Raw genomic sequence first — 27,426 nt, 5'->3', positions numbered from 1 at the left:
CCTTTAATTTTCTGTATGTAAAATGTAAACATGGTCTGACTACAATTAAACGAGACATAGAATCACACCTACAATTTATGTTGAAGTGAGACTTTTTGTTTGTACACAAAGTTTGTTGTTTTAATATTATTTTCTGTCTGAGCCTGATGTGTCATTTGAAGGGCAATTTAAAATACAGTGAACAGTTAATATTACTGGAAGTAATTACCTTGTTCTAACACATAGATGTACACATTACATGTACTGGTAAGTACTAGCTGAGGATGACAATTAAATCCAAGGAGGAGATGTAATTGAAGATTTATCAATACCAAAATCCTCAAAAGTTTTCCAGCAACTGGCCCAGACTCAGATCCTGTTTATGTAAATGCTGTTTTTATTGTTCACAACTGACCAAATCTTAGTCCACAGACCTGAATACTATAAAACATGTTGGGAGACATGAAGAGAGAATAGAGTAAAATGAGAAAAACACACAGCAGACAGGATCATCTCGACAAAATATTCAAAGAGGAAAACGGAAAACCCCCTAAAAAGAATTTTACTTTCAGACACAGTACTGAACAGTTGGGATATTCATTTGGAAATGACCGATGTTTCCTGAACACAACATGGTCACCAAAACCTATAGTGAGACTGAGTTAAAAAGACAAAAATATAGCTTAAAAAACGCTTTTGTAATAACAAATAGCCTCATAAAGATTTTTGGAAAGTATATATATTTTAAAAAATCGATATTTTCAATAAAATAGTCGATTGTGTCTAGCTAAAACCAGGATGAAGGTAACTTTACCAGAGATCCCTGAAGGCAGCGTCGCCTAGCAACGGTGAAGTTTAGCTGCTCAACAGGACTGGAAGGTTTTAGCTAATCTTTAACCGACACAATGCCCAGAAAGAAGGAGAGAAAAAGCGGCGAAAACAAGGAAAAACTCAACTCCGCAAGTATCACAACTAAAGCTGGGTTCGACGAAAAAGAAAAGAGATTATATCTGATTCAAATCGGATATTTGAACGAGGAGCTAGAAAGGTAACAAGAAAACAACGTCCATGATTATGTTTTAAACTGGAAAGTGAAGCTGCATCTCATTTTATCAACAAGTCCAGACGGTTTTATGTCTGTCTTTTAATGTTAGTTTGAATTTAGCTTTTTTAGAAGGACCTTTTACACTATAACTTGTAGTTCTTGTATCTAAATCAGTTCAAAGCTCTTCAGTTTGCCTTCAGTCAATCATTAAGTTTAGTGGCTTACATAATTATTTGAACATAATCTGAAAAGAAAAATCTGTAAAAGGTTTAAGGAAAAAAATCTTTCATTTCTGTAAATACTGTTTCAAAGTAAATTTAATAAATGGGAAGAAAATTACAAAATTATTTGTAACAAAATCTGCAGTTTTACAATTATTTTCAGTCTCTGTGGAAATATAATTTCAAGGCTTTGAAATTTATTATTCAAACTGCCTTGGACAATTTTTATTGACTACTGTTTGTGTTAGGTTCTGTTCAAAATGGGAAAGACAAGAGAACACGCCAGTCAAGTAAAGTAGATGTAATTTGAGCTTTATAAAGCAGAAAATTACTTTTGAAAAACAGCTACTCTGCTAGATTTGCTCATATTTTTATAATCAGAGTAATAACCAAAAGGTTACAAATTAATAGAACTATTATCCTACTGATTACTTGTTTTCTAAAACCTTGTTATTCTATTTACTTGTTTAATTATTGTCATATTTGAATTACTTACATCACTCTAAGGTAAATATATATTTTCTAAATTTTATTGCTTGTGATTATATTTGTATTATTGATATGTAAAACCTTGGATGGAGTAGTTGTCAACTATTAAGCAATTTCCCTCTGGGTATCAATAAAGTCTATTCTAATCTATTCTATAAATGAAATGAAACTGTGAATGCACCAAAAGTGGACTGGGTCGCATTGGTAAAAATCCAATCTGTGTTGTCAGAGTGAGTGGCAAAAAAATTGGTTTTGTGTGACTTCAGTCTGCAGTGTGAACGGAGCCTGTGATGCTGCGGGCCGGTTTCTCCTCCTTTCTGTGAGCTGAGAAAAAAGGAGCCAAACCTTGTAAAATGGGGAGTTAATGGAACATTTTAAAACTTAGTGGGTTTTAATCTGTTTTGTCAGGTTTCAGATAAAATGTGGTGAACTTCAGAAGCAGAACAACATCCTAATCTCCCAGTGCGTGGACAAGGACATCACAGCGTACGTGAAGCACTCCCTTTCAGAGAAGGAAGGGGAGCTGGCCGAGCTGCGGGAGCGGCTGGAGGGAGAGCGTCACACCTCCGTCCAGGAAAAGCGTTCCCTGCAGCTGGAGCAAGGCCAGCTGAGGCGGGAGCTGCAGGCCCGAATCGATAAGCTGGAGGAAAAAAACACGGCTCTCGGTGAGACTTTTCACTCCCTGTGGGAATCTGCAAGAATGCCGTGGTGGTGTTGGCAGAATCCGTCCTCTCTCTGGTGATTTCCCCTCCGTGTCTGCGAGATAATTCAGGGTCACGTTCTGTTCTGTTCCGATTAATCTGGGAAAAATGTAGCGAAGTTTCATTTTGTGAAGGTCAGTGCTTATGTTGTGCAGAAATGAGCAGTTTTTTAAAAATACAATTTTTAAGAAAAGCAGCTTTTAGCTGAGTTTTGTCGTGAGGTTTGGTTCAACATTTGCACAGAATGAGACTAAAGCTACAAGAAGTGGCCGCAACATTCTTTAACTTCCATAAACATTGAATTTTTTCAATCCAAGATCAATTAATCAAAGCAAACATAAACAAAAATAGATGAAGTAATAAAACCAAAGTCTAAACAGCAGTTCAGTTTACTGGAATTAATCATTTATCACAATAAATTTCTTGTGATGACAAGAATTTTGATTTATTGTTGTCACACAAAATTCCAACTGATGATGTTAAAAGCCCACAAAACTGTCCATATGGTGGGATTGTTAATACATCGATAAATATCAATACATTTGAAAATACGATTAAAATATGATTAAATGCTGTTACTGTCTGCTGTTCAGTGATACAATTTACACTTCTTTATGTGACTGGTGTCATAACTGGGAATGTTTTTTAAGAGCAGTATTTGTATTTGTGGGACTATAATTGGTGTGACACACAGTCATAACCATACAGTTACCTAAAAAGTAGTAATAAATCATTGTAATTAACTAATCAGTAAAATAAAAAATGTGAACCAATACTAGGGATGCAACGATTCACTTCTCATATCTGAGATTTGAACTGAACTGACTTAAAACGTTTCTTTTTTTTCAAAAATAAACAAATATACTGAATTACACGTTTATTTGATAACTGTGCACCAGTACAGCACACTTAAATACACCAATAGCTTCACAAATTTGGTCAAACATCTAAAAACATCTTTAATTAGTTCAGTCAACAGCCAATGTAAAATAAATAAACTGACAAAAACAATAGGTTGATTACCTAAAACAAACCTTTTTTCGAATGTTCAGAAAGTAAAATCAGGAATTCTAAATATAATATAAAACAAATAAAGCGTAGAAGTAGACTGACTAGACCTGCCCTGATGGATCAGGCACACTGTCACCAATAAAAAATCTAGAATTTTTTCGGGACCAAAACAGATATTAATGTCAGATTATTGCGTCTCTAACCAAAACTTTACTAACTTCCTCTCTTCCTTTCCTGCCAGCGGGGAAACTGTGTGATCTGGAAGAGTTTCAGAGGCAGAAGGACTGGTTGGCGACCAACATGCAGAATCTGGAGAAGCAGCTCGAACGTCAGAAAGAAGAACACAAAGATGAGATCCGCAACCTGGAAATGAAGGCGCAGCTGGAGAAGAGGAGGTTAAGATGCAGCAAATCACATGCTGCTGTTCCTGAAACACTTATAAAGATAAAATCCTGTAGTTTGTTCTCCCCTGATCAGTCTAAACTACAGCGCTTTGCAAAAATATTCACATCCACATCTGGATACTTTTAACCGCTTTTAGAGTTTTGCCTTTATTATTTCATGCATGTTTGAGAAATCCTTTAATCTTCATGGCAACAATTCAGCTGTGCAAAACGCCTGGGTGGACCTAGCTCCGCCTGTGAGGCGTAGCTCCTCCCCCACTCAGCTCCTTCAGACTAGCCAGCAGCAATTAGCAAACACCTGGTGGAACTACTGAGCTCATTGTAGGAGCTGCTTCTCAGAGCAACGCTGGCAAAAACGTGGTTACAGGTTAACTGAGGAGCCAGTTTAAAGCAGTTTCAAGGCTTTAAATTGGGAAGTAAAGTTTCCCAATTTAACGCCATTGCAAAAATAAAAATCTTATCAAGTATTTTTGATCTAATTTATAGTGCAAATATCTTGGTACAGTTGAAATAAGACCAAACTAATTTACAAGTAACTTTTCTGCCAAAATTGGAAGTTCGTTTTAAGTAAATAATTCCTTAATATTGATGAAAAAGATCCACTGGTCCACTTATTACAAGTTAAACTGTCTTGTTAGTCAAATAATCTGCCAGTGGAACCAGGACAAATTTAAGGAATTACTGAGTTAAAACAAACTCCTGTTTCTTGCTGAAAAGTTACCTGTGAGTTAAATTTGACTTATTTCAAGAGTATAAAATACTGGAGCTAGAAACTCAAACAAATATACTTAGCAAGGTTTTGTGTTTTGCAGTTTATTTGATATATAACAAATAAAGTTAACATTACTTGATTATGCTATATTAGTCTGGAAAACAGATATTAATGCCCTTTATAGCATACAAAATGTCAATAACGTCTGACATTTTCAACGTTTCTGTCTCATTGTTTCCTCCAACCTGGGAAAAGGTTAGAAGAGGAGTTGGAGAGAGAAGTGGCGGCCATGTCAGCGCAAGTCCAGCATCTGGTGGAGCAGAAGCTCCCGGAGGCGACCCGGTCCGTTCTGCAGGAGAACTCGGAGCTGCAGAGCCTCCTGGGCCGGCTGTCGGCGGTGAGCCGCTCCCTGCAGCGGGAAAACGTGGCGCTGAGGGAGAGGAAGAAGCAGCTCAGCATCGACACGGACATCCTGGAGGAAACGCTGCGCCGCGCCGCGCGGGCCGGCTGCATGCGTCAGAAGGTGAGAGGGAGGTTTCTGCAGCGGCGTGCCGGCGTCCCGTTCGGACCTCAGCAGCCCTGCTCTGCTCTCCTTCAGGACGTGCAGCAGCTCACAGGAGAGCTGCAGCGGCTGCAGCAGGACGACAGGGAGAAGCGGCAGCAGCTGGAGCGGATTCAGGCGGAGCAGGCTCGAGTCCTGGCTGACATGGAGGCACTCAGGTCAGAATCCACTCCACTGGTGACGAGGCCTTTCGCAATTAATCAATAAATCAATTAATCACATGATAAATGAAAGCAAACTCAATGATTTCCATTTATATGATTTGTTGCTTTTCTTTCTACCAAAAACTGGATGATGAGTCTTCAGTCTGACCTCAACTAAACCAATTATTGGAGGATCATTTTGTTTACAGAGTCTTTATAATTCCTTTTATTTGTTGTTTCTGTTGTTTTTTTGTTTAAGTATTTTAGATGTTTGAAATGTCTTCCAGTTCCGGTCTTAAATGTTCATCATTATTATGCCATTATTACCATTACATTACGTTAAAATGGTTTCAAAACAACAACATCATTTACTGAAATAACTTCACTGCAAAAACACAAAATCTCAAAGTGTTTTGGTATCGTTTCTAGTAGAAATATCTTTTTTACACTTCAAATGAGACAAAACTAACTTACAAGTAACTTTTCAAGTAATAAATTCTTAATATTAATGAAAAAGTTCTATTTCCCCTAGCAAGTTATTTCACTTTTAAGAATAAATTTTATTATGTTATAAGTGAAATAATCTGCCTTTACCTTTCCTTTCTAAAGTTATGTTTTGCTTTTCTGATAATTAACTTCCTTGTCAGAGAAATTATAAATATTTACAGTTTTAACTTGATCTCCAGGCTGTGGTGGTGCTGATTTATGCAAGTTTAGATTTAAATTTGGCCCACCTTACAGTGTAATTGTCAAATTAATTAAACTAGAATATAAATGTCGACAAGTTTCGTTTGTCAGATTTGAAAGTTAAAAGCAGATATTAAACATACTTTTCTGTTTTTAAAAATAATTGTTATATTGTTCTGATGTAATCATTAAACATTAGCAGGAAATCATCTTAATTAAGAGAAAAAGATGTTAAAACATAAATTTTTGTCTAATTAATCTCTGTACACTGCAAAAACACAAAATCTTACCAAGAATTTCTGGTCTAATTTCTCATAAATATATTAATACACCTGAAATGAGACAAAACTGACTCAAGTAACTTTTCAGAAAGATATATGAGATTGTTTTAAGTCAATAATTCCTTAATGATGAAAAAGTTCTAGTTCCACTGGCAGATTAATTCTTTTATAAGAAGAGAAAAATATCTTGTTATAAATTACATAACCTGACAGTGAACTAGATTTTGTGTTTTTGCAGTGTAATGATTCACTTAGAGTTGGAGTTACTGAAATAACTACAATAATTTTCTAATTTATTGAATGGATCCGTAAATACGTGGTGCTGTTGGACGACAGCGCTGAAAAGCTGACCTCAGTAATGGAAGAGCTGGGTTCTGTTTTCAGACTGGACCGGGCCGCTCTGTCTGCAGAGTGGAGCCGGAGCCGATCGGAGAGGAATCAGCTTCAGGTGAAGCTGGCGGAGGAGAGGAAGAGGAGGAGCATGATGAAGAGCATCCTGCAGGAGGCGGCCTACTCTCTCCGACAGGCCCTGAAGGTACCAGAGTCAGGATTTACAGGACCAACCAGAACTCCTGGTACTGTCTAAAAACCTGGATCCAACTCAATTATGGTCCATCTCTGTTCACCTGTTGACAGAAAATACAAAATAAAGAGAATAATAATAAGAAATGATCCAAACCTGGCAGGTTAATAATTTTGTTTCCATCAGGAGGCTCCAGCAGAGCAGCAGGACGTGGACGGCGCCCCCCAGTGGAGGCGGCTGCTGCAGAACCTGCAGGAGGTTCTGGACAGACAAACAGGAAGCTGTTCCTCTGCAGAGAGGCTGAGCGGGTCCCAGGCATCGCCACGGTAACAACATACGTTTTACTGCACGCTTTAACCTGCAGCTACACACTGCAGGTACAAACTCCAAGGTTTGATCTCTGCAACTTGACAGGTTGATGTTTTTTAAAGCTGCAGTTTGTAACTTTTATAAAAAATGTTTTTTTTACATATTTGCTTAAACAGTCACCAATATGACTATGAGGCAGATAATCTGTGAAAAGATTGATCTCCTCCACCTCCATCCTGAGCCAGTATTACCCTCTGAAGGAATGCACCAAAAACAACCAATCACAGCCAGGAGGCGGGGCTTAGCGCTGTCAGTCATCCTCCTGTACTCATTGCTAGATGTGCTAACGGCAGAAAAACAACTTACCAGAAAAACTCCTTATCCGCCGTCAACGGTTACATGGCATTCACATGGAGGATGATTGACAGCGCTAAGACCCGCCTCCAGGCTCTGATTGGTTGTTCCTAGTTAGCACTGGAAGAAAGCAGAGGAACTCAGATTATCTGTCTCATAACAAATGACATAGTGGTAGTTTAAACAAATATGTAAAAAATATATATTTTTTAAAATTACAGATCAAAATCCACTTTAGATGAATGATGATTCTCTTCAGAGCAGCAAAACTTCACAAATTTCTCCTGACAAACTGATTTGCGCAGTCAGGACTGATCCTCGTTCTTAACAAAAATGTTTCTTTTTTCTGGGATCAAAACCTGAAAGTTTTCCAGACTGAATTTCGTCGCCGTTTGTGTCTGAACAGAGCAGAAAATAGGAGTTTCCAGTCCCAGCCGTCCCGTCACAGAACCCACGATTCCTGCCTGGTTTCCCGACCCGGACCAAAACCCAGAGGCGCCCTCTGCAGGTCGGGAGCTGCATCGTGCAGCAGCCTCCTTCCTTTGCACAGCTTTGTTCAAACAAAACGAGTCAGTAGGAGACTCGGGTTTGTTTTAATTTTCAGGAACTTTTAATGCTTTAGGACTTTTTTAAAGCTTCTATCAAACTTTAAATTAAAATGATTCTCACAGCGTGTTTAATTTGTCTCCTCTTTTACTCAGGAAGCCCACGATTCAGAAGAGCTCCAGCTCTGTGAACTTTTCTCATTCATCCAAACAGTCCAACGGCCAAAACTTTCTTCAAATAAATCCGAAAAACACAAGAAAAGACTTAAGCATAACAGAAAAATATATTTAAACAGAGAACGTTCCCTCTGCTGAGATTCAGACCTACATCTGTAGGATTTATTTAGTAAAAATATTCCTGCACAAAGTGATTTTCTTAAACTTGTTTTAGAGAGTTGCTGTTCTCCAAAACGACTTAAATTCACCCATTGAGGGAATTTAATCATAATTTGGTTTCGTAATGCTTTCTTTGAATTTTTGTTTAAGCTGGAATGATTTTTAACCAAAAGTAAGTTAATTTAACTGTTTTTAGCTGAATCATGTAGGGAAACTAAAGACATGTTATTGATGTTACATAGTATGTAACATCAATAACATATTATTGATATATCAATTCATTGATCATCAATAGATAAGTTTTATCTATTGATGACATTTTAATGATAATTTATATTGCTATTGATTTATTATCCAGCACTAAGATTAGCCTTTAAAATAATTCTCATAATTATTCAACTTCATACACCAAACTAATTACCTAAACAGATTTTCAAACAGATTTCAGTTCCAGTCAGTTTTTAGATGAAAAGTTTATCTTGTAAATCATTTGTAATAAAGAACTTTAAAAAAATCAACATGACTTGAGTTTTTCTCCCTGAAACACAGAAACTGGAGCAGTTAATTTTTTTCTCCTGGATGCGTCTTGTTTTGTTTAATGTCCATCCAAAATTATCAAACAATTAAAGACGGAGAGGAAATGGGAAATATTTACACCAGAAATGCTTCAGAAATGATCAGGATCTTTAAGTTTGATCTATTATCGCCATCTACTGGTGCAGTGAGGGTATTTCAGCCCAATCAGACTTTTTACAGGAGAAAAGAAAAGAAAGATTATTAAATAATATGAATATATGTTCACAGAGTTTATATTGCAATAATTCAAAACAAACATGCAGATTTTAACTCTTTAATCAATAGTTAAAAGAAACGTTTCAGGCACTTCAGTTCTCATGTGAAGATGAAAGTCAGCACCTTAACGAACACCAGAGCACAACGTTTATATTACAGACGAGACAAACTGGTGAACAACTAGACTCTATGACCACCGTATGTACAATGAAATACATATCTGCATTAAAAACTATACTCTGATAAATATATAACTTCATGGATTGTTGAGGAGTACTAGGAAGTATTCAAAAGTACAGTTAGGTTGTTAGGGGTTTGTTTGAGGCTGGGATGATGGGAATATTTCCACTCGGATATGAAAACGTGGATTTAAATGATTATCTGAGCTTAGAGAAGAAAACAAACGAGACATTTCAGGCACAATCTGAAGGTTACATTCATATTTAAAGGGCACTTTGGGCTCATCAAGGTGGAAAGAAAATACGTAGATAAATAGAAAAAGAAAAAAAAATATCCAGGAATCTCATTGGTTGTCGGGATTAAGGGAGGAGGGGTTGTTCTGTGAGAACCAATAGCAGCGCAGCGTTGGTTGGGGTCGGGGGTCAGTCGAACATTCCCCTCCGCGTCGGGCTGGGCGAAGTTTTCCTGCCGAGTCGAGGCGTTCCCTGAAAGACACGGCGACACGAAGGGGTCAGCGAGTCAGCGACAGGTCGTCCTGTAACCGTGGAAACAGAAACTCACAGGCGACTGGGCTTTGGAGAAGTTGACGTGGGCGTAAAGCAGCACGGCGATGTCTTTGTGTCCGGCTTCCAGGGCGATGGACAGAGCGTTACTCCCATCCTGCAGGGAGGAACACAGAGACGCACATATTTATATTATTAATACTAAAATAAAAACACTCATCAGTCTGAAACATTCTGTGCTGTGCAAGAAAATTAGGATATTGTCATATCTTAAACATTCAGATTCAAGCCTAAACAATTCAGCAGCACTTTCAGCCGTTTCTACTGTAAAAACACAAAATCTTACCAAGTATTTTTTTAGTCTAGTTTCTACTGTAAATATCTTAGTTCACTTGAAATAAGACAAAACCAACAAGTTATGGGATATTGTTTTAATTCAGTAATTTCTTAACTTTAATGAAAAAGTACTGGCAGATTGTTTCACAAGACATTTTTCTCATGTTATAAGTGAAATAATGTGCTAATTGAGCTAGCATTGGTAGTATTTTATTGAGTTAATTGCTGAGGCTGTAATTAATCACATTTTAATCAACAAAATAAGCAACATTTTTCATTCCAAACCCTTCTTCCTACTAAGTTATTGAATAAATAAACATGAGCTCAACAATGGAAATATTTATTGTTTTTAATCTGTTATTTAATCTTCAGTCTGATGAAACAGCTTTTATATGCATTCAGCTTTCTGGTGTTGAACTTCTTTGAACAAATCGGGACTCTGGACGTTGATGTTAGCGTTAGCGCCTCTGCTCCTGCTACATGTTTAGCATTCAGATGCTATCTTAGGCTTGAATAGCAGAAATCAACTCCAGTGAGTCGTGAGAAGCAGCTTTATTGTCCACCACTGTTGGCCAATGTCACTGGTGCATCAGATTTATAGGCGTACCAGAAACACAATGCGAAGGTTCCGGGTCAGGACTTTTGTGTGTTTTAATTCTCTGCAGGCTTTAGGTACTGGGTGGAGTTTAACTCACGCTGTCGCTGAGCGTGGCGTCGCAGCCCGCCTGGCCCAGCAGCAGTTTGACGATCTCGACGTGGCCGTGTTCGCTGGCGCACATCAGCGCCGTGGAGCCCTCGTCGTCCTGGACGTTGACGTCGGCTCCGTGGGCCAGCAGCCCCCGGACCATGTCCATCCTGCCGTGACTGACGGCGAGCATCAGCCCCGTCTGACCGGCCTGCAGGATGACAAACAGGGTTTTAAACCCCACCTGCTGCTGTGTTTCTAAAGGTTAACCAACCCTCCTATATTTATAAAATCTAATTAATTTTGTGTCAATCGTCTGGGCTACAGAGATTTTAGCTACACAAACCAGTGCAAACTTAAAAAAGGTCAACTTTTGTGACCTCTGGAAACTTTTCTTGTCTTAATTACAACAGCTCAAACATTTGACACTAACTTTGTTTAATCTGAATAAGGTGCGTAGGATGGGGGAGGGCGGGTCCTTCTCAAAGGTCGTGACCTCCAGTGACCCACCTGACTGGCGCGGGCGTTCACGTCTCCCTTGCTGAAGAGCTCCTCCACGATGGACATGTCCTTCGCCGTTTCCACGGCAGCCAGAGCGGCGAGCATGATAGGCGTGTAGCCGGCCTTGTTCTGCTGGTTCACGTTGCACACGTCTGAAACGCGCGCGCGCACCCACACACACACACACACACACACACACACACACGCAGAGTCTGAACAGTCATGTCACATTTTATGTGATTTTTACGTTATCGATGTGAAAGATGCGTAATAATTCTGCACCAGGAGAAACCAGATGCCGTAAATCAGGAAGTAAACAAAGACTAAAAATTATGATAATTATGAAATTAAGTCAGTGAAGCATCACATCACAATCCCACCTCTGGGTTCTGACTTCTGTTAAGTTTAAGTTAAGTTAAGCTTAAGTTTGGAGTCAATGCTCCAATAAACATAATTTCTACAAGTTCTGCTTTTTTAAATTTACTTCCTTCATAAAATTTTTATCGGCAATGGAAACACGTTTTTCGCATCACATGCATCCCATGACCAGCAACTGGATGTTGCTACTGGCAGAAACCATGAAGAAGAAGACAACAGGAAGTAGTTTGATTCTCAAACCACTTCCTGTCGTCGTCTTCTTCTTCATGGTTTTAATGATTTATCACATGAATAAACTTATTTTAATTCTTATTTAATGGAAACATCACAATTTGGAAATTGTGTTTTATCGACCTTTGTTTAGTTTTACACACATTTGTAATGGAAATGCAGCTACAGATCATTTTTGAATGTCTTTAGACTGAAGGTGTTTATAAAATCTTACTTCTGCTAAGAAGATCTGTGGATCTGAAACGTTTCAGCTCTCACCTGCGTCCAGCAGCTTCTTCACCACCTGGAAGTTGGAATGAGAAACGCTGTAGTGCAGCGCAGTGTTGCCGTTGCCGTCGGCCATGTTGACGACGTGGCGCAGCACGTCCATAGAGACGGCCTCGAAGGCGCGCAGGTAGTCCTCCACCATCGGCGCCAGCGCCGCCTTCTGGCTGGACGCGCGGAACCACTCATGCTGCACCGTGTTGAGGCTGGTTCTCTGTGGAGGCAGGACGGGTTACTGACCCGGTTCTATGTCAAGCTATCAAGTTTATTTATATGGGCCTGTTGCAGTGACGCTGTGTGCGCCAGAACCCGCCCCATATCCCTGCTAAAGGGCAAAAAGCTGCTAGCTGATGACTAGCACTGGTTTTAGCTCTTATCAATATAACGCGCTAAATCTTAAATGTACGCATGATGCGTAAAAGAAAAGTGACACAGTGCTTTCCTGCTAATTGTCAACTCCACGACAACAAGATAAAGTCAAGAAAAAGTTTTAATTAAGAAATAAAGATAGAGAGGGAGAGGAAAATAAGTCAGTTACGCTAGTTATGCTAGCTTGACTTTGACAAACTTAACATGCAGATGTGCTGTGGAACTTAATCACAAATTTTTAACGTAACATTTCACTTTATTCTTGTGGATAAATAATTGAAAACCTGCTAAAAACTGAGGGTAGAACTGAAAGTTTCTCACCAGATCTTTGCTGCTCACTGCCTTCGAGTCGCTGAGGTGAGTTTTGAGAACGTCGCACGCTGCCAACATCTTCTCACTCAGCTCATACCTGCAAAACACAAGAAAATGGTTCATAAACACCTACATGGATTATGTGTTTACATCCTACTTTCTGAAATATGACAGCCCAAAACCTGAAGGTAGATTATTTCAGCAACATATTACAGTTTGACTTCATTAATCAGAAAAAGAGAGCAGTTTTTTATGTTGACATTTGAGGCGCAATCAGTTTTTTTATGCTAACTTCATCAGCTGCTTGACCTTTAGGTCTCTAATCACAATCCAATGTTACTAAAATTCATAAATCTTCATCAGAAATGAAAGTAAACAAGTTTTTGAAAGAGAGCAAGTTGATAAGTCCAGCAAAAAAAAAAAAAAAAAATCATGGAGTCGTAGTGAAAAAAGACCAGTTAAATATTGAAAACAGGTAGAGATTTTATAACCGGATTTTTTAGGACTAAAACACAGAAAATGGGAAAAATATCCTTCAGGTTATTTAACCAAAAATCCAACAGAAAATTAAAGAATTATAAAATTACCCCCATTTATGCACCAAGGCATTTCAGCCTCAAAGTGGTTCAGGTTTCCTGTTGGTTGATGCGTTTACAGACGGAAAATGGTGGGACTTTTTAGTTTCAATGAAATTAACGAACAGAAAAATTCAGAAGTTTGTGTATTTGATCAGAAATAATCGATCAAACTGTTGTGATCAGTCGTCTCCCATCATAAAAGAAATTGATATTTTCAGTGACTGACCTCTCTCTCTTCTCGTTCTCTGAACCTTCCTCTTCGTCCTTCTTATCCTCATCCTCAGCTCCCTCGTTCTGGAACTCCTCCCCGATTCTCCTTCCTCCCACTTCCTGGTACTCTTCCTCCTTCTCTTCGTCCCCCTCCTCTTCCTCTGACCCAGAAGAGCTGCTGTCCTCAGAGCTGGACTCATCGCTTGATGTAGTTTCATATCTAGACCACAAGGGGGCGAAAAGGGATCAGATTTTATCAACTGGATGTGAGTTTAAGAGAAAAGAGGATAAAACGCAGATTATTGAAAACTATCTAATAGTAGCACTACTTCAACATATTTTTACTCAAGTAAAAGGAAAAAGTAGCCATCCAAGAAATTCCTCAAGAGAAAAAGAGTAGAAATACGTCATAATAAAATTAGTTAAGTAAAAATAAATAAAAACATTTTTTTCTAAAACGTTACTCCAGTAAATGTAACTGATTAAATGTTACTCTCCAACTCTATCAAAACGAAACAGCTGAATGTTTCGCTTACCCTCCGTTGACGCCAACAAACTGCAGGTTCTTCTTGGTGCCGTTGGCGTCGGGGCGGCCATCTTTCTTCTTCATGATGGATTTCAGGGTGTTCTGACTTCCTGGCTGACCTGCAGCGAGGAAAACACGATCCTTTATGCCAGGGCCAAAAAAAATAACATTTTTAAAACTAAAATGACCCAAAATGTTGACTCAACAATAAATCAAGCATGAACTCTTAATTAAGCAAATAATCTACTTAGTTTTTCTTTTCTTTTTTTGTAGGAATCAGATTGTAGAATCAAAACTTCAAATCATTTTGTTGTTAAATAAGAAGTTTACTTATTTATCTGAGCTCAACTGACGAAAACTGGAAGCATCTCAGTGACGATACAAAGATCTGAGAAAAACCAAAAATACAGAGAAACAGAGATGGAGAGAGAGAGAGATGGAGAGAGAGAGAGATGGAGAGAGAGAGAGAAACAGAGATGGAGAGAGAGAAACAGAGATGGAGAGAGAGAGAGAAACAGAGATGGAGAGAGAGAAACAGATAGGGAGAGAGAGGGAGAGATGGCGAGAGAGAGAGAGATGAGAGAGAGAGAAACAGATAGGGAGAGAGAGGGAGAGATGGCGAGAGAGAGAGATGAGAGAGAGAGAGAAACAGATAGGGAGAGAGAGAAACAGAGATGGAGAGAGAGAAACAGAGATGGAGAGAGAGATACAGATAGGGAGAGAGAGAAACAGAGATGGAGAGAGAGAAACAGAGATGGAGAGAGAGAGAGAAACAGAGATGGAGAGAGAAACAGAGATGGAGAGAGAGAAACAGATAGGGAGAGAGAGGGAGAGATGGCGAGAGAGAGAGATGAGAGAGAGAGAGAAACAGATAGGGAGAGAGAGAGAAGAGATGGAGAGACGGAGAGAGAGAAACAGACACGGAGAGAGAGAGAGACAGAGATGGAGAGAGAGAGATGGAGAGAAAGAAACAGATGGAGAGAAAGAAACAGAGATGGAGAGAGAGAGAAGATAATCTTCTCTTGTCTTTTCCCTCTTTTCTGCTGACAGGGATCAGCAGAGGCTGCAAGTGTGGAGCATCAAGTTACAGCATGAACCCAGCGTGTGTGTGTGAGTTTGTCCGGGGTGTGTGAGGGTGTGTGAGTTTGTCCGGGGTGTGTGAGGGTGTGTGAGTTTGTCCGGGGTGTGTGTGTGTGTGTGTGTTCAGTAGCAGTCATTGGACTCGTTTCCCGTGTTTTGACAGGTGTGTGTGTGAGCAGGTGATATTTGTTCTTCCTCATCTTTTGTCTGCTGTTTATCTTCAGATTACAGTGAGGTGAGATTAGAGCTGCTGTAATCTGTAATCTAATCTGAGCCTCCAGGAACAAAAACTCTATCTGATTGATAAAACACACACACACCTCAGCTGGTGGAGGGAGCCGTTACCAACCATTAATCACTAGATACATTTACACTGGATGGATGGATGGATGAAAACAAACAAACGGACAGACGGATGGACGGATACCGTGCAGCGCCGTAGACATCTGCAGGTCCATGAGGCTCTTCTGCTCCGCGGCGCTGATCTGCTGCGGCGAGTTTTCAGGACGATCTGCAGCTTCGGCGCCTGGTAGTGGCAGCATCAGGCTGCGCTCTGAAGGACAGACAGAAACTTCACAAACTGATCCGACTAAAGATGAAAACATCTGTTTTTTTAATCGCTCAGGTGTTGCAGCTGAACACAGAGGAAGATTAAATCAAACAAAATCACATGAAAACAAAACAGCATTTATATAAATGTAAATAAATTGACTAATTGCCTATAAATTAAAACTAGCTCAATAATTTCTATTTGATGATTTATTGTTTTTCTTCTCTACCAAATTCTGGATGATTTTTATAATAAAATCATCACATTGTTATGAAAAATGTTCCAATAAGATTTTACGCTGTGGAGGTTTCTGATGTATTTAGAGGAGAAACGGACCCACAGCATCACAGATCCTCCACCGTACTCAACAGTTAGAATGAGCTGCTTCCCCACATATTTACACTGCAAAAACAAAACCTTACCAAGTTGGGTTTTTTTTTTTAACTAGTTTTGAGTGAAAATATATTATTACACTAAAAATGAGACAAAACCAACTTACAAGTAACTTTTCAGCAACATGCCGGGGCTTATTGTGTCAATAATTCCTTATTAATAAAAATGAAACGGTTCCATCGGCAGATTATTAAACTTATAGTAAAACATTTTTCCCATGTTATTGGTGAAATAATTTTCCAACAAAACTAGAACTTTTTCATCAATATTAAGGAAATATTAACTGAAAACAAGCTCCTATATCTTGCTAAAAGTTACTTGTACTTGTATCTCTACTAAGATATTTGCAGTAGAAACTGTTTTAAAAATACTTGGTAAGATTTTGTATTTTTCCGTGTATTTAGCTTTTTCTCTGGCATCATTCTGAAACATCTTTAGCATTTAGATTACGTTTAATACAGATTAATAGTTTTGTTTAAAGTGTTAGACAAAACGCTTCTTATTCATTTAAAAACCAGGGTTTGTTTTGTGGAAAGATTTTATTAGATTTAGTTTTTTTAGCCATAAAATGAGCTAGAAGAAACTGAAAACTGTCACATTTTTAGTGACCACTGTGCTACTGCTAAGGCTTTTTATACGTCTTTACCGCTGGAAACAATAATTAAACCGTTTGTCTAGACTAAGTGACTAAAAACAAAATAAAACTGATTACATTTTATTATTTCTATGCAGTTGTTAAATAACAGCAGCAGTTAATAAAACCGTTTGAATTACAGCTTTTCTTACGTTCAGAGCTGTTAAATCTGGTGAACTTATTTACTTCAGAGGGAACTGGTTAGTCACTCAGAGCTCCACAGAAAGCCCAGAAACTGCAGAACCCGGTCAGGAGGAATGATCGTTACGTAACGCACAGGGAGCCATGAATCAGCATCAATAGGGAGGCGTTAGCCAAGGCGGGGCGGCCCACAGAAAAAACAAAACACAAACAGGAGAGCGAGTGGAGCGGCGCCGCCGGCCGCCTGCCCTGCAGCAGTGAGCTCAGCGCTGGGTCCGGTCCAAAACCTCGCTGCATTTTTTTAGGGTCATGGATAACTTTGGTCTGTCTGATCCAATCAGGATTATCTTTAGGCCTCGTCTGAACACGACCAGAACACTTCATCTAATGTTAGCTCCTCGCTGCGCAAACATTCATGTTGGGAAGATTATTATTCTGGAGAGAAAAGGTCTGCAGACCAAGTATGGGAGAGAGGATTGCATTAATGTCACTATTAATTACTTTATTATTAATTCAAAATGGTCTCAAAATGACAATATTTTTGCTTATTACAATAATTTCTGCGACAAAATATCGTCCAGCAAAATTTGTTATGGTGACAGGCCAAAAATCCCAATAAAATACAAAGATATTTGAGGTTCTAATGAACATTACCACAAGTCACTGTGGTAGAAAATATTCAGCCACATTTATTTATTTATGTATAACTTTAATAAGAAGCATATTTATTTATTTCTGCACTTAAGGAACTAAAATACTAATAGGAAAGAATCCTGTCAGCCTGTAAGAGTTTTATTGTTCTCAGATATATTTAGAGCCTCACCAGGCCTGTTACGGAGCCACTTAAGTCACATTTTGGTTGTGTGTGTGTGTGTGTCTGTGTGTTTCCAGTTGTTTGCCCTTGAAACTATGCCTTAATTGCCTGGCATGACTGTGAGCCAATCATCAGCCGAGCCACATGTTGCTGAAGCGCTCTCGGAGGGAGAGGAATGCTTTGTTTGGAAACTGAACTCAGGAGAATGTGAAACATCCTCACCTCTGCAGGAGTCCGAGTGCAGCGCCAGGATGTTCTCCGCGCTGCTGTACTTCATCACCGAGTTGATGGACGACAGCGTGCTGACCAGCTGGCTGTTGATGGACCCGAACTGGGACTGGGGCTGGCCGAAAGCGTCCGCCAGCTCGCTGTAGTTCTCCGCCAGCAGCATCTGCTGCTCCTGCAGCAGCTTCTGCACCCTCTCTATGTAGTGGTCCAGTCCGACGCCCCCTGGTGGCGGCGCTGCAGCGGTGGCTCCGGTCTTCTCCTCTTTGCTTGGGGCCGAGTCAGGAGGATGAGAAGGACCACATGCGATGTTCCTGGTTTTTAAACCAATCAGGAAATTGTCGTGGATGCTAACCGGGCCGACTCCACACTCTTTGATTCTGGTCGGGTTTGGTTTGCTGGGAAGCGACCCGACATCACTGGTGGTTCCAACAGCGACCGACCGCGTCTTTGCCGTCGTTGGGGCGTCTTTCACGAGCCCCTCCCCAACAGCAACGGTCCTCGTCTCGGGCGGCGCCGTGTTGGTCTGCTTGTCGCAGCTGCTCCGCTCCATGTCCGTGAACGAGTCCGTCACCTCGGCCGTTCTCGTGTTTGTGGACCTGTTCTCGTATTCTGTGTCGGTACCAGTCTGCTGTGACGCCGAATCGGGAGCCGCCATAACGGCGGAGTCCATCTTACAGACAACATCCGGGTCGGTTCCTCGCGACACAAATGTCTTCACAGGAGTGATGTTGACATCCACCGAGCAATCCCCGCAGCCGACCGATCTGGACTGCTTGATCGGCTCCGCGGTTCTGCACAGGCCCAGTCCATCCAACGACTCCTCAGTGTTTACTCCCAATTCAGAAATACTCGGCTCTATGCCAACCTGCTGGTGCCTCGTCTCCACCCGTTGATGCACCACCCACTGGTCCACTGGGAGGTCGGGTCCGGTGGCAACGCTGCGCACGCTGGGCTGGCAGGACACTCCCACCGTCTGGGTCTGCAGGATGAACTCCAGATGGTCGCCCACTCCCTGGCTGCGCATCTGGACTTTGGCTTCCACCGAGGCGTTGTACATCTCCGGCCTCACCATCAGCCCCTTGTCGGCCTTCTTCTTGTTCGACCCTCCGGCTGCTTGGAGCTCCAGTTTGAGCTTCCCCATCTCCATCTCATGGGTGGTTTCTTTGAGCTGGACCTCCAGGCGGTAGATCTTCTCCTTCAGAGCTTCGATGGTTTGCTGTTGGAGCTCGATCTCCTTGTCAGCTTCACTGGTCACGCCCAGCATGGCCTCCGTCACAACAACTCCAGCGCTCCGCGTCTCCAGCCGCTCCGTCACCACTCCTACATCCCGGAGACGGCTGTCTTTTTGTGGTTTGCTTAGCGAACCCAAAAGACTGTTCATGTTTTCATCGGTAACTACACCGACTGACTTCTGGAGGACTTGTTTTTGTAGGCTTTGAGGCTGAACTTCAGCAACGTTATTCTCCTTGGTCGTCTTCTCCAGAGCCTGGACCTCAGCAGCCAGTCGCCTGAACTCCTCCAGCCGCTGGGCGCTCTGCTCCTGCGCCTCGGGCTCAACGATGCGCAGCTCCGTCTCCTTCTGGATGGATCCGGAGTTCTCCATTTGGTCAGCACTGCCCACACTGTAGGAACGCTTGCGGAAGCCACCGACACCTTGGTTTTTAGTCTGAGCGGCCAGCTGTCGTTTCTCCTCCTGCAGAACGGCAATCTTCACCTGTAGGATAGGAATGGATTTGACCTGCTCCTCCAGCTCTTTAAGCCTCTTGAGGGCCACGACCATCTGCTCTCGGATCTGCTGCAGGTGCAACGGGCTGACGTTGGTCACCGGCGTGGCGACGCCTGAGCTCATGGGGCTGTGGCGGATGGAGCTGCCTCTGGACTGTGAGAAGTAGGGGTTATACTCCCCATTAGAAAGGCCGTTGATGGGTAGAGGCTGGTGGGTGCTGGGGGAGATCTGGCTCGTCGCGACTGAACTCGAGTGAGACGACAGGGAGCTGCTGGAGCCCATTCCACCAAAGCTGGCGAGGCGACGGCGGGGAATCAGAGGCTCGATGTGCGCTTGGACGAGCAGACGCTCCTGCTCGAGACGACGACGGGTCTCCATGAGCGTCTTTTCCACTTGGGGGTTGTGACGAGGAGCAAACCTGGGTGAGGGTGGCGGAAGAAGCTGCTTCTGCTCAGCCAAGTAGGATTGACCCAAAGGGACGTCACCGGTTGCCCTGGGGAGGGTGGGGGTCAACGGAGCGGCGTCCGGGTGCCGTGAGGTGAAAAAGACCGGAGACTGCTTGCCGTCGCTGTTGGAGGAGGACAGGGAGTCCGTGGAGGTCCATTCAGGCCGGGCGCCGCCCCCCGAAGTGCTGCCCCGAGGGGTTGCCAGAGGTCTGGCCGCTTTGGGTTTCCTCTGGATGCTCAGCTTCTTAATGGTGTTGCCCCTCTCGATGTCGTCGACATACTTGAGGAAATCCAGGTCTAACTGGTAACCGTAAGGAGTTTCCACGTAGTAGGAGTCTTTCTCATCTCCGGCGCCCAGGCATGTTTGTGCTCTTTCTGGAAGAGATGACAGAAAGAGCAGCGTTTCAGCTTTTCTCAAAACATTTTTTAAAAAGCTCAACATTAATATTTTATCAGCAGAAAAAGTTGGTTGCGCCAACCCCAAAACTCTAGTAAACAATAGTTCCACTAATGTTAAAATTGTACATCAACTTAGTATTTAGCAGAAGTTAATGCTAAAGCGCTACACCAACACAACATTTAGCTGAATGCCGAAGCGCCACATCTACACGGTATTTAGCGGAAATTCATGCTAAACTGCAACACCAGCATAGTATTTAGCAGAAGCTGATGCTAACGCGCTAACTTCAACTCAAATTATATCTGCCCCAGAAAGACAACAAAACTTGAGGACCAATTTAATTTTTACATTATAATTTACGTCCTATAATGCCCTCGGCTATTGTATGTTATCTTGTTGTCTGTGTTTTATTTTATTTAATACTTGAAAACTTCTTATCAGTCGATAAAATTTCAGCTGTTGAAGTTTATTTATCTGAAAGTTTACAAATCAGCCAAGTAAATTAGTGCTTTGGAATTTATCCAGGAAAACGTAATCTAAGGGAAGCCTGCTAAACGCTTTCAGAGCTGAAAATGAGAAATTAGCTCCAGAATTAGCAGAAGTCTGCTGGACTTTTTATACCAGAGTGTCTCCAGGTATGAAATCAGGCCAGACATTTCTACAACCAGACTTCATTTCCCACCACTAGAGAAATATTTTGGACTCACTTTGACATTTAACAAGTCATTTTTTAAATATTCTTTAAATTTAATGCAAGAAAAAGTACTGTTATTTAATTCATAAACACTTTATTAATCCCCAAGTTAAATATTTGTATTTATTTTACAATCTTCTTTAACGAGTTGTAGATGTCGATGGTGGACAGGAGGGATCTCCTGTAGCCGTCTGTATTACAGTGTAACTGATGAAGCCTCTGACTGAAGACATTCTGTTATATTACAGTCCTGATTTGAAAAAGAAGAATTTGTATGGAAAGTTCCAGAGTAATCCCCAGAATAAATAATATGCCAATAAATACCATCCACCAGACGGGTCAGTCAGAGTTAACTTGGTTTAATAAAGGGAATTAATCTGTCATAATTTATGTAAACTGGTAAAAAAAAAAAAAAAAGTATCAACTTAAACTAACTTTTAAAGGAGATTTTTCCACTTTTGTGGTGATTTCATAATTCAACAGTTGGTATGAAATCGTTTATGGAAGTAACAGCAGCAGGAAACATGTAAATATTTTCCATTTCTGAAGTACCCTGACATCAGTAGAGAGCTGTGATTGTAAAAAATGCATCTGGCCAGCAACAATCACCACAAACTGCCTGCAAGTACAAACACGTCTCCATCTGAGCTGGGAAAGCGTCAGGGATCATTCTGCTTAAACTCAGTTCAGAACCATGCAGGTCTGACGGAGGAAACTCAACAGGTAACGCAGTTCAGCAGCTTGTTTACAGAGTCAACATGTTCTGGTCCAAAATCCATCCTACCGTCAACATTTCAGCTCATCCAGACAAGACGACCCGCGCCGAGCGCAAACAGCGAAGACGGATCAATCGGAGCAAAGTTCAAGCTCCAACACGGAGCGGCTCCGCCAGCTTTCCGGGCCGCTGCGTTCAACCCGGATAAATACAGCGTCTTGTTCTTGGTATGCCTGGAACTCTCACCAACTAAAGAAAACACAGGCTGGAAATAAACAGCCCCGCTCTTCCTCCCAGTGCTCCCAGCCCGCCCAGCTTCTGCCTTCCCACTCGGCTGAAACAGGATTATGGGGGTTTAATCCCGCTGCTACGGCTTCACTCACCTCAGACCAACAACGCGCTCGCTATTCTTCTGGTTCAGGCAGCAGACAGAGCCCAGAGCAGGCCGCTTCCCTTCTCACTCCTCTCTCCACAAGAGGAGGAAAATAAGTTGCAGTGAAGTCAGCGCAGCGCTGCTCTGCAGCACCATTGGACAGCTGCTTCGCCCAATCCGGCGCGCCTCTGCTTCCCTTCCCAAATAAGAGTCCGGTTCTGTGGCGCAGGGGAGGGGAGCTCTCCACAATAACAGTCTGTTCTCCACACAAACAGATCAGCTAATGTACATGTCAAACTTTATGTTCTGGTTTCCTCTGCAGCTCAAACTTTCTCCAAACAGGATGGGTCCGATTCAAGACCAGGTTCAAATGTTTAGATTTAGAAGAAAGATTCAGTTTTAAAAACATGTCTAAAGGTATACTTTCAACAAAATTAATCATATTCAAATATCAGCATAGCAAAACAATATGTCTAAAGGAAAATTAAATGTTCTTTACTTCTGAAATCAGCAAATTGTTCATATTTAGTTAAGATTTTAACAGGTGAAGTTTTATGAATTTTCTTGGCACATAATGGCATTTTATAGAATATTCAAATGACTGTCACCTTCGGTTGTTATAAAATGTTGCATATACTAAATATGACTTGGACAAAATTTGAGTTTATAATTTAACACCTTGAAATTGGGCCTCTGTCTCTTTAAGAAGCTCCTGCTCTTTCTAAAACTGCACCTTCAGGAAGTCATCCCAACATGGCTGCTGCACAAACTGCCTCCGCTGGCAGTGATGGACGATGAAGTTAATTTATGCTTCATAAACCGATCCAATGGACGCTGGAAAAAACTACAGTTGTGTTCAAATTGTGCCTAAAGCAGTTAGTAAATCAGCGAAGCTATTCAAGCCTAAAATAGCATCTCAATGCTAAATATGTAGCAGCAGCACAGATGCTAACGCTAATGTCAGCGTCCACATTTCAAAAGAAGCTCCATGAATGATCAGGAGTTCATTTTACATCAATCTGATGGTTGATGTAAAAATATCTGGTTTTGAGCTCATATGTCTATTTATTCAACAATTTAGCAGTAAAAGGATTTTTGAGTTTCACACTTCACTAAAGTTAAATTATTAAAACCGAGTAGATTCACTTTAAAGAATTTAAATATCTTGATTTTAAGCCGTTTTCTCTCCTCAGACAAAGGCCTCGCTGTGCTTCCTGCAGCCCGACCCTTTAAAAAAAGAAACCGTGTCCTGTTTGTTTTGGTGCATGAATGATCCGCTGTGAGGCTGCAGAGTCACAGTCTGGTGTCGACTGCATGTGGCACGAGCGCTGACGTTAACGGGGCGGGGGGCTTCGTCGCGTCGCGGTACCAAGAGAGACCTCGAACAGCTGAGCGATGACCTCATCACCGGGGGGACGACTGGAGGCCTCCTGTAGTCACCAACAGCTGCTCTGCTGTCAGTCTGCCAGGCCACTTTCTCACCGATGCTCCGTTCCCATTTAAACGGCTAAATCCAGCATTAAATGAGCCAAATAAAAAGCGTTTTGCCGAGTTTACGGCGTTTTCCGGTCTTTAAAATTTCTCTGCCTGAATCCTGACTGTTTGCTCAAGACGTGAGGCTTCCTGGAGCTGCTGCAGATAAACTTTCCCCAAACAAAGCTCCACCAGAGTGACCAAACTCTGCAAGTATTTGAGGAACTCAACAACAAAACCCCCCACCTAAATAAATCTACACTGCAAAAACACAAACTCTTACAGAGCATTTCTGGTTTCCAGTGCAAATGTCTTAGTAGCCTTGAAATCTGACAAAACTAACTAATAAGCAACTTTCCAGCAAGATGTAGAATCAGGTTTTACATCAATTCATAAATGTTGATGAAAAAGTAATTTCTTCACTTATAGCATGTGGAAAATATCTTGTTATAAGTTAATTTATCTGCCAATAGAACTAGTTCTTTTTCCTCAACATTTAGGAATTATTGACTTCAAACAAGAAAAGTTACTTTTTAGTTAGTTTTTTCTTATTTCAAGTTACTGTAAAATACAAAATCAAGTATTTCTGTTCTAGTTTCTAGTGCAAATATCTTATTACACTTGAAATAAGACAAAACTAACCTACTAATGTATTTTCAGCAAGAAACAAAAGTAATAATTCATTAAAATTAGGAAAGTAGTTCTTGTTCCATTGGCAGATTATTTCACAACAAGACATTTTAATTTATCACTTTTCATCAATATTAAGGAATTATTTACCTAAAACAAGTTCTTATATTTTGCTGAAAAGTTACTTGTAAGTTAGTTCACTTAAAATAAGACACAACTAAGATATTTGCACTAGAAACTGGACCAAAATTACTTGGTATGATTTTGCGTTCTTCAGACCTTTACGGTGCATAAAGGAAATTATTTCTATAAATCATTATTTCACACTAAAAATAATAAAACTCAAGACAAAGCGATTAATTGTTAATTATCAGCTGCAGCTATCGATGCAGGACTTCCCTCGTTTTGAAGCTGCAGCGCTCCGTTTGCGGCCCGACAGAAACCACACGCTAACTGGTCGCAGTCGTTTTATTGCACGTTTGTCCCTCTCGTCACCGAGCCGGCCCACACAGTAACTGCTCATACGCACGTTTCTCAGCCACTTCTACACTTCCCAACATGTGCTGAACATCAGATCTCAGGAAAACGTCCAAGTTTTCCCTGGATGTGGCAGCAAGAAGCATTTTTTTAACAGCTGCTGTTTAAAAAACTTCAGCAGCTCAGATGTTTCTCCTTTCTTCTGTTATTTCTCTTTGGTTCCAGGTTGATCCTCAAGGTAAAAATATACAAGCAGACGTTTGTTTATTTTGCTCTGGCATGTTTAATGTTGAAGTTTAAAGCCCATAAAAGCTATTTAACATCAGCCACACAATAAATTCAGGGTTCTTATTTCTTCAAAGTATTTATACAAGACTTTAAAACGAAAATATTTAAATCTATGATTCAGTGCTTTCAAAGAGCAGGAGCTCCTTAAAGAGACAGCGGCCCAATTTCAAGACTTTAAATTAAAATTTCAAATTCAATATAAACTGAAGGTAACATTGGTACTTTATTGCTATTAAAGGGCATTTTGTGCCTGGAAAAAAAACATAATACTCCCCCTTGAACAAATTTAAAATTTTCAACAACAAATTTTAGTTGTTGAAATCTGCATAAACCCTGAGAGGAAGCGTGCTACAGCGCAGGGCATTCTGGGTAAAAACAACCAAAACAAACGCACAAAGACTAGCGCTAGCGAGAGAAATGGTTTGTAGTCTTTTACCAAAGACAAAAGAGAAATCATCCAACCACTAAAATCTAACAACATTTTGTTTACATTTGGTGAAGAAGGAAGTTGCCCTCAGTGTCATCAGAGGTTTATGTGTTGTTTCCTTCAGTGGTTCCTGGTGCAGCGCCCCCACAGGCCAGGAGGGGAACAGATTTTTCAAAGTGTGAAAGAACCACAGCAGCTGAAAATGTAACATGTTGCAGTTTTGGCCCCAAATTAAACTGAGTTTACTGGACTGTCAGGTGTTAAAATGCTTTAATCTCCTGTTTGAACTGAGCACATTTACTGACATCAGTTTGGACTTCAGCACTGATGCGTGTTTCTAAATGCTTGAAATAATCTTTCCTGCTGCAATAAAAAGAAGTCCAGACATTATTAAGTTGGTGTAATACACACCCAGGTAAAGTGATAGAAAATACAAGTGTGGGTTGGTGGCGTTTGCTCCAAAGCAGAGAAAAGATTTTTATGTTTGGAAGTTTAATTTCCCAGAACAACGCTCCCCAAATCTGGCCACTCTATAACTCTGCTGATTTTGTCCCCACTGCGCGAGTGAGACACATTCAGGCTGGCATTTCCTGCCTCTGCCTGCACGACTAATTACATGCAAAAAAATAAAAATGAAAGTCTGTGTTTAATCAACGCCTTTCGCTGCAGAACATCAAACAGGAAGCCCTCATTTGAAATCAGAAAACAACTGGATCATTTTAAACGAAGCACAGAGAATCACTTTAAATCTGGAACCAACAGCTGGGATTCTGCAGGAAGTCGCAGTTCTGGGCCAAAAGCTGCAGCCAAACTCAGCAGCTTAATGCTGAACACCACAAAGCAGGCTGGAGGAAACGTTGAAAAAAAGAGAACATCTCAGTGTTTCACTCAGAGATGGTCAAGAAAAGCAGACTTTGGGTTCATTTAGGAGCAGCCTGTGCCCTAATAAAGCAGTTTGTCTTTATGCGGTTTATTGTAGGTGGTTCAGAGAACAAAACCAAGAGAAAACAGAATAAATTTGTTCTGTTTTACAGACGATTTCTGTGTTTACCATCAAACCAGCTGCAGTTCTCCAGATAAAGTTGTATATGAGCAGAACATCACATGAAGTCACCAGAACTTCACTGACTGCAAGTATGAAGGGTCAGGCAGAAAGCAACTAACATTTAAGTCGCTGAGTTTCATCTTTACAGTGTTAGAAAGTAAAGGGCAGTAAAATAAAGACTACACTGGTCGCTCTCTGTCGATCTGCATCAACCATTTCCATGAATTTCTCTCAGCCAAACTCTGAAACTATACAAGGTGAAAAGTTTCACATGATGTGTGACTTTATGAATTCAAAATAATTTATCAAATCAATGTCTGAGCAGCAGAAACAATCAGTTTTTGGAGATTTATGCAAACTTTTACTATCACATGATTCAATTAGACACTGCAAAAACACATCACCAAGTATTTCTGGTTTTTCTAGTGCAAATATCTTAATACACTTGAAATAAGAAAACGAACTTTTCAGAAAGATAGATATAAGCTTGTTTAAAGCCAATGATTTGCGCATATAATAATTTTCACTTATAACAAGACATTCCCCACGTCTTTAGTGAAATAATCTGCCAATGGAATGAGTAGTTTTTCATCAATATAAGAGATATATTATTAATAAATATTTGCACTAGTAACTGGACCAAAGATCCTGGGTAAGATTTTGTGTTTTTTCAGTGAAACGATTATTTAAAATGATTTATGTTTAATCTATAGATCTGCTTCAGT

The 27,426-nt window shown here is 40.7% G+C and overlaps 2 protein-coding genes across 2 annotated transcripts in view; one reads left to right on the top strand and one right to left on the bottom strand.

Moving 5' to 3' along the window:
• Positions 1-846: 846 nt before the first annotated feature.
• Positions 847-8,750, top strand: LOC116729415 (cilia- and flagella-associated protein 157-like). The gene is made up of 9 exons (XM_032577927.1): positions 847-1,027; positions 2,143-2,399; positions 3,688-3,841; positions 4,818-5,085; positions 5,161-5,282; positions 6,620-6,770; positions 6,945-7,084; positions 7,828-7,975; positions 8,127-8,750. The coding sequence occupies exons 1-9, from the start codon at positions 885-887 to the stop codon at positions 8,256-8,258; spliced, it is 1,515 nt and encodes a 504-aa protein (XP_032433818.1). The 5' UTR covers positions 847-884; the 3' UTR covers positions 8,259-8,750.
• A 388-nt stretch (positions 8,751-9,138) lies between these two features.
• Positions 9,139-27,426, bottom strand: part of kank1a (KN motif and ankyrin repeat domains 1a) — a 51,571-nt gene continuing 33,283 nt past the window's right edge. Inside the window, exons 3-12 of the mRNA XM_032577922.1 lie at positions 18,002-20,554; positions 15,675-15,800; positions 14,178-14,286; positions 13,658-13,861; positions 12,863-12,950; positions 12,167-12,386; positions 11,309-11,451; positions 10,809-11,009; positions 9,836-9,934; positions 9,139-9,759 (exon numbers count right to left, since the gene is read on the bottom strand). Coding sequence (XP_032433813.1) covers positions 9,697-9,759; positions 9,836-9,934; positions 10,809-11,009; positions 11,309-11,451; positions 12,167-12,386; positions 12,863-12,950; positions 13,658-13,861; positions 14,178-14,286; positions 15,675-15,800; positions 18,002-20,554 — 3,806 coding nt within the window. The 3' untranslated portion in view covers positions 9,139-9,696. The remainder of the gene's footprint in view (positions 9,760-9,835; positions 9,935-10,808; positions 11,010-11,308; positions 11,452-12,166; positions 12,387-12,862; positions 12,951-13,657; positions 13,862-14,177; positions 14,287-15,674; positions 15,801-18,001; positions 20,555-27,426) is intronic.

This window comes from Xiphophorus hellerii, chromosome 12 (assembly GCF_003331165.1).
Source record: "Xiphophorus hellerii strain 12219 chromosome 12, Xiphophorus_hellerii-4.1, whole genome shotgun sequence".
NCBI lineage: Eukaryota > Metazoa > Chordata > Actinopteri > Cyprinodontiformes > Poeciliidae > Xiphophorus > Xiphophorus hellerii.
Note: the sequence above shows the minus strand (reverse complement) of the source record. Positions and strands in the feature narration are given on the sequence as shown.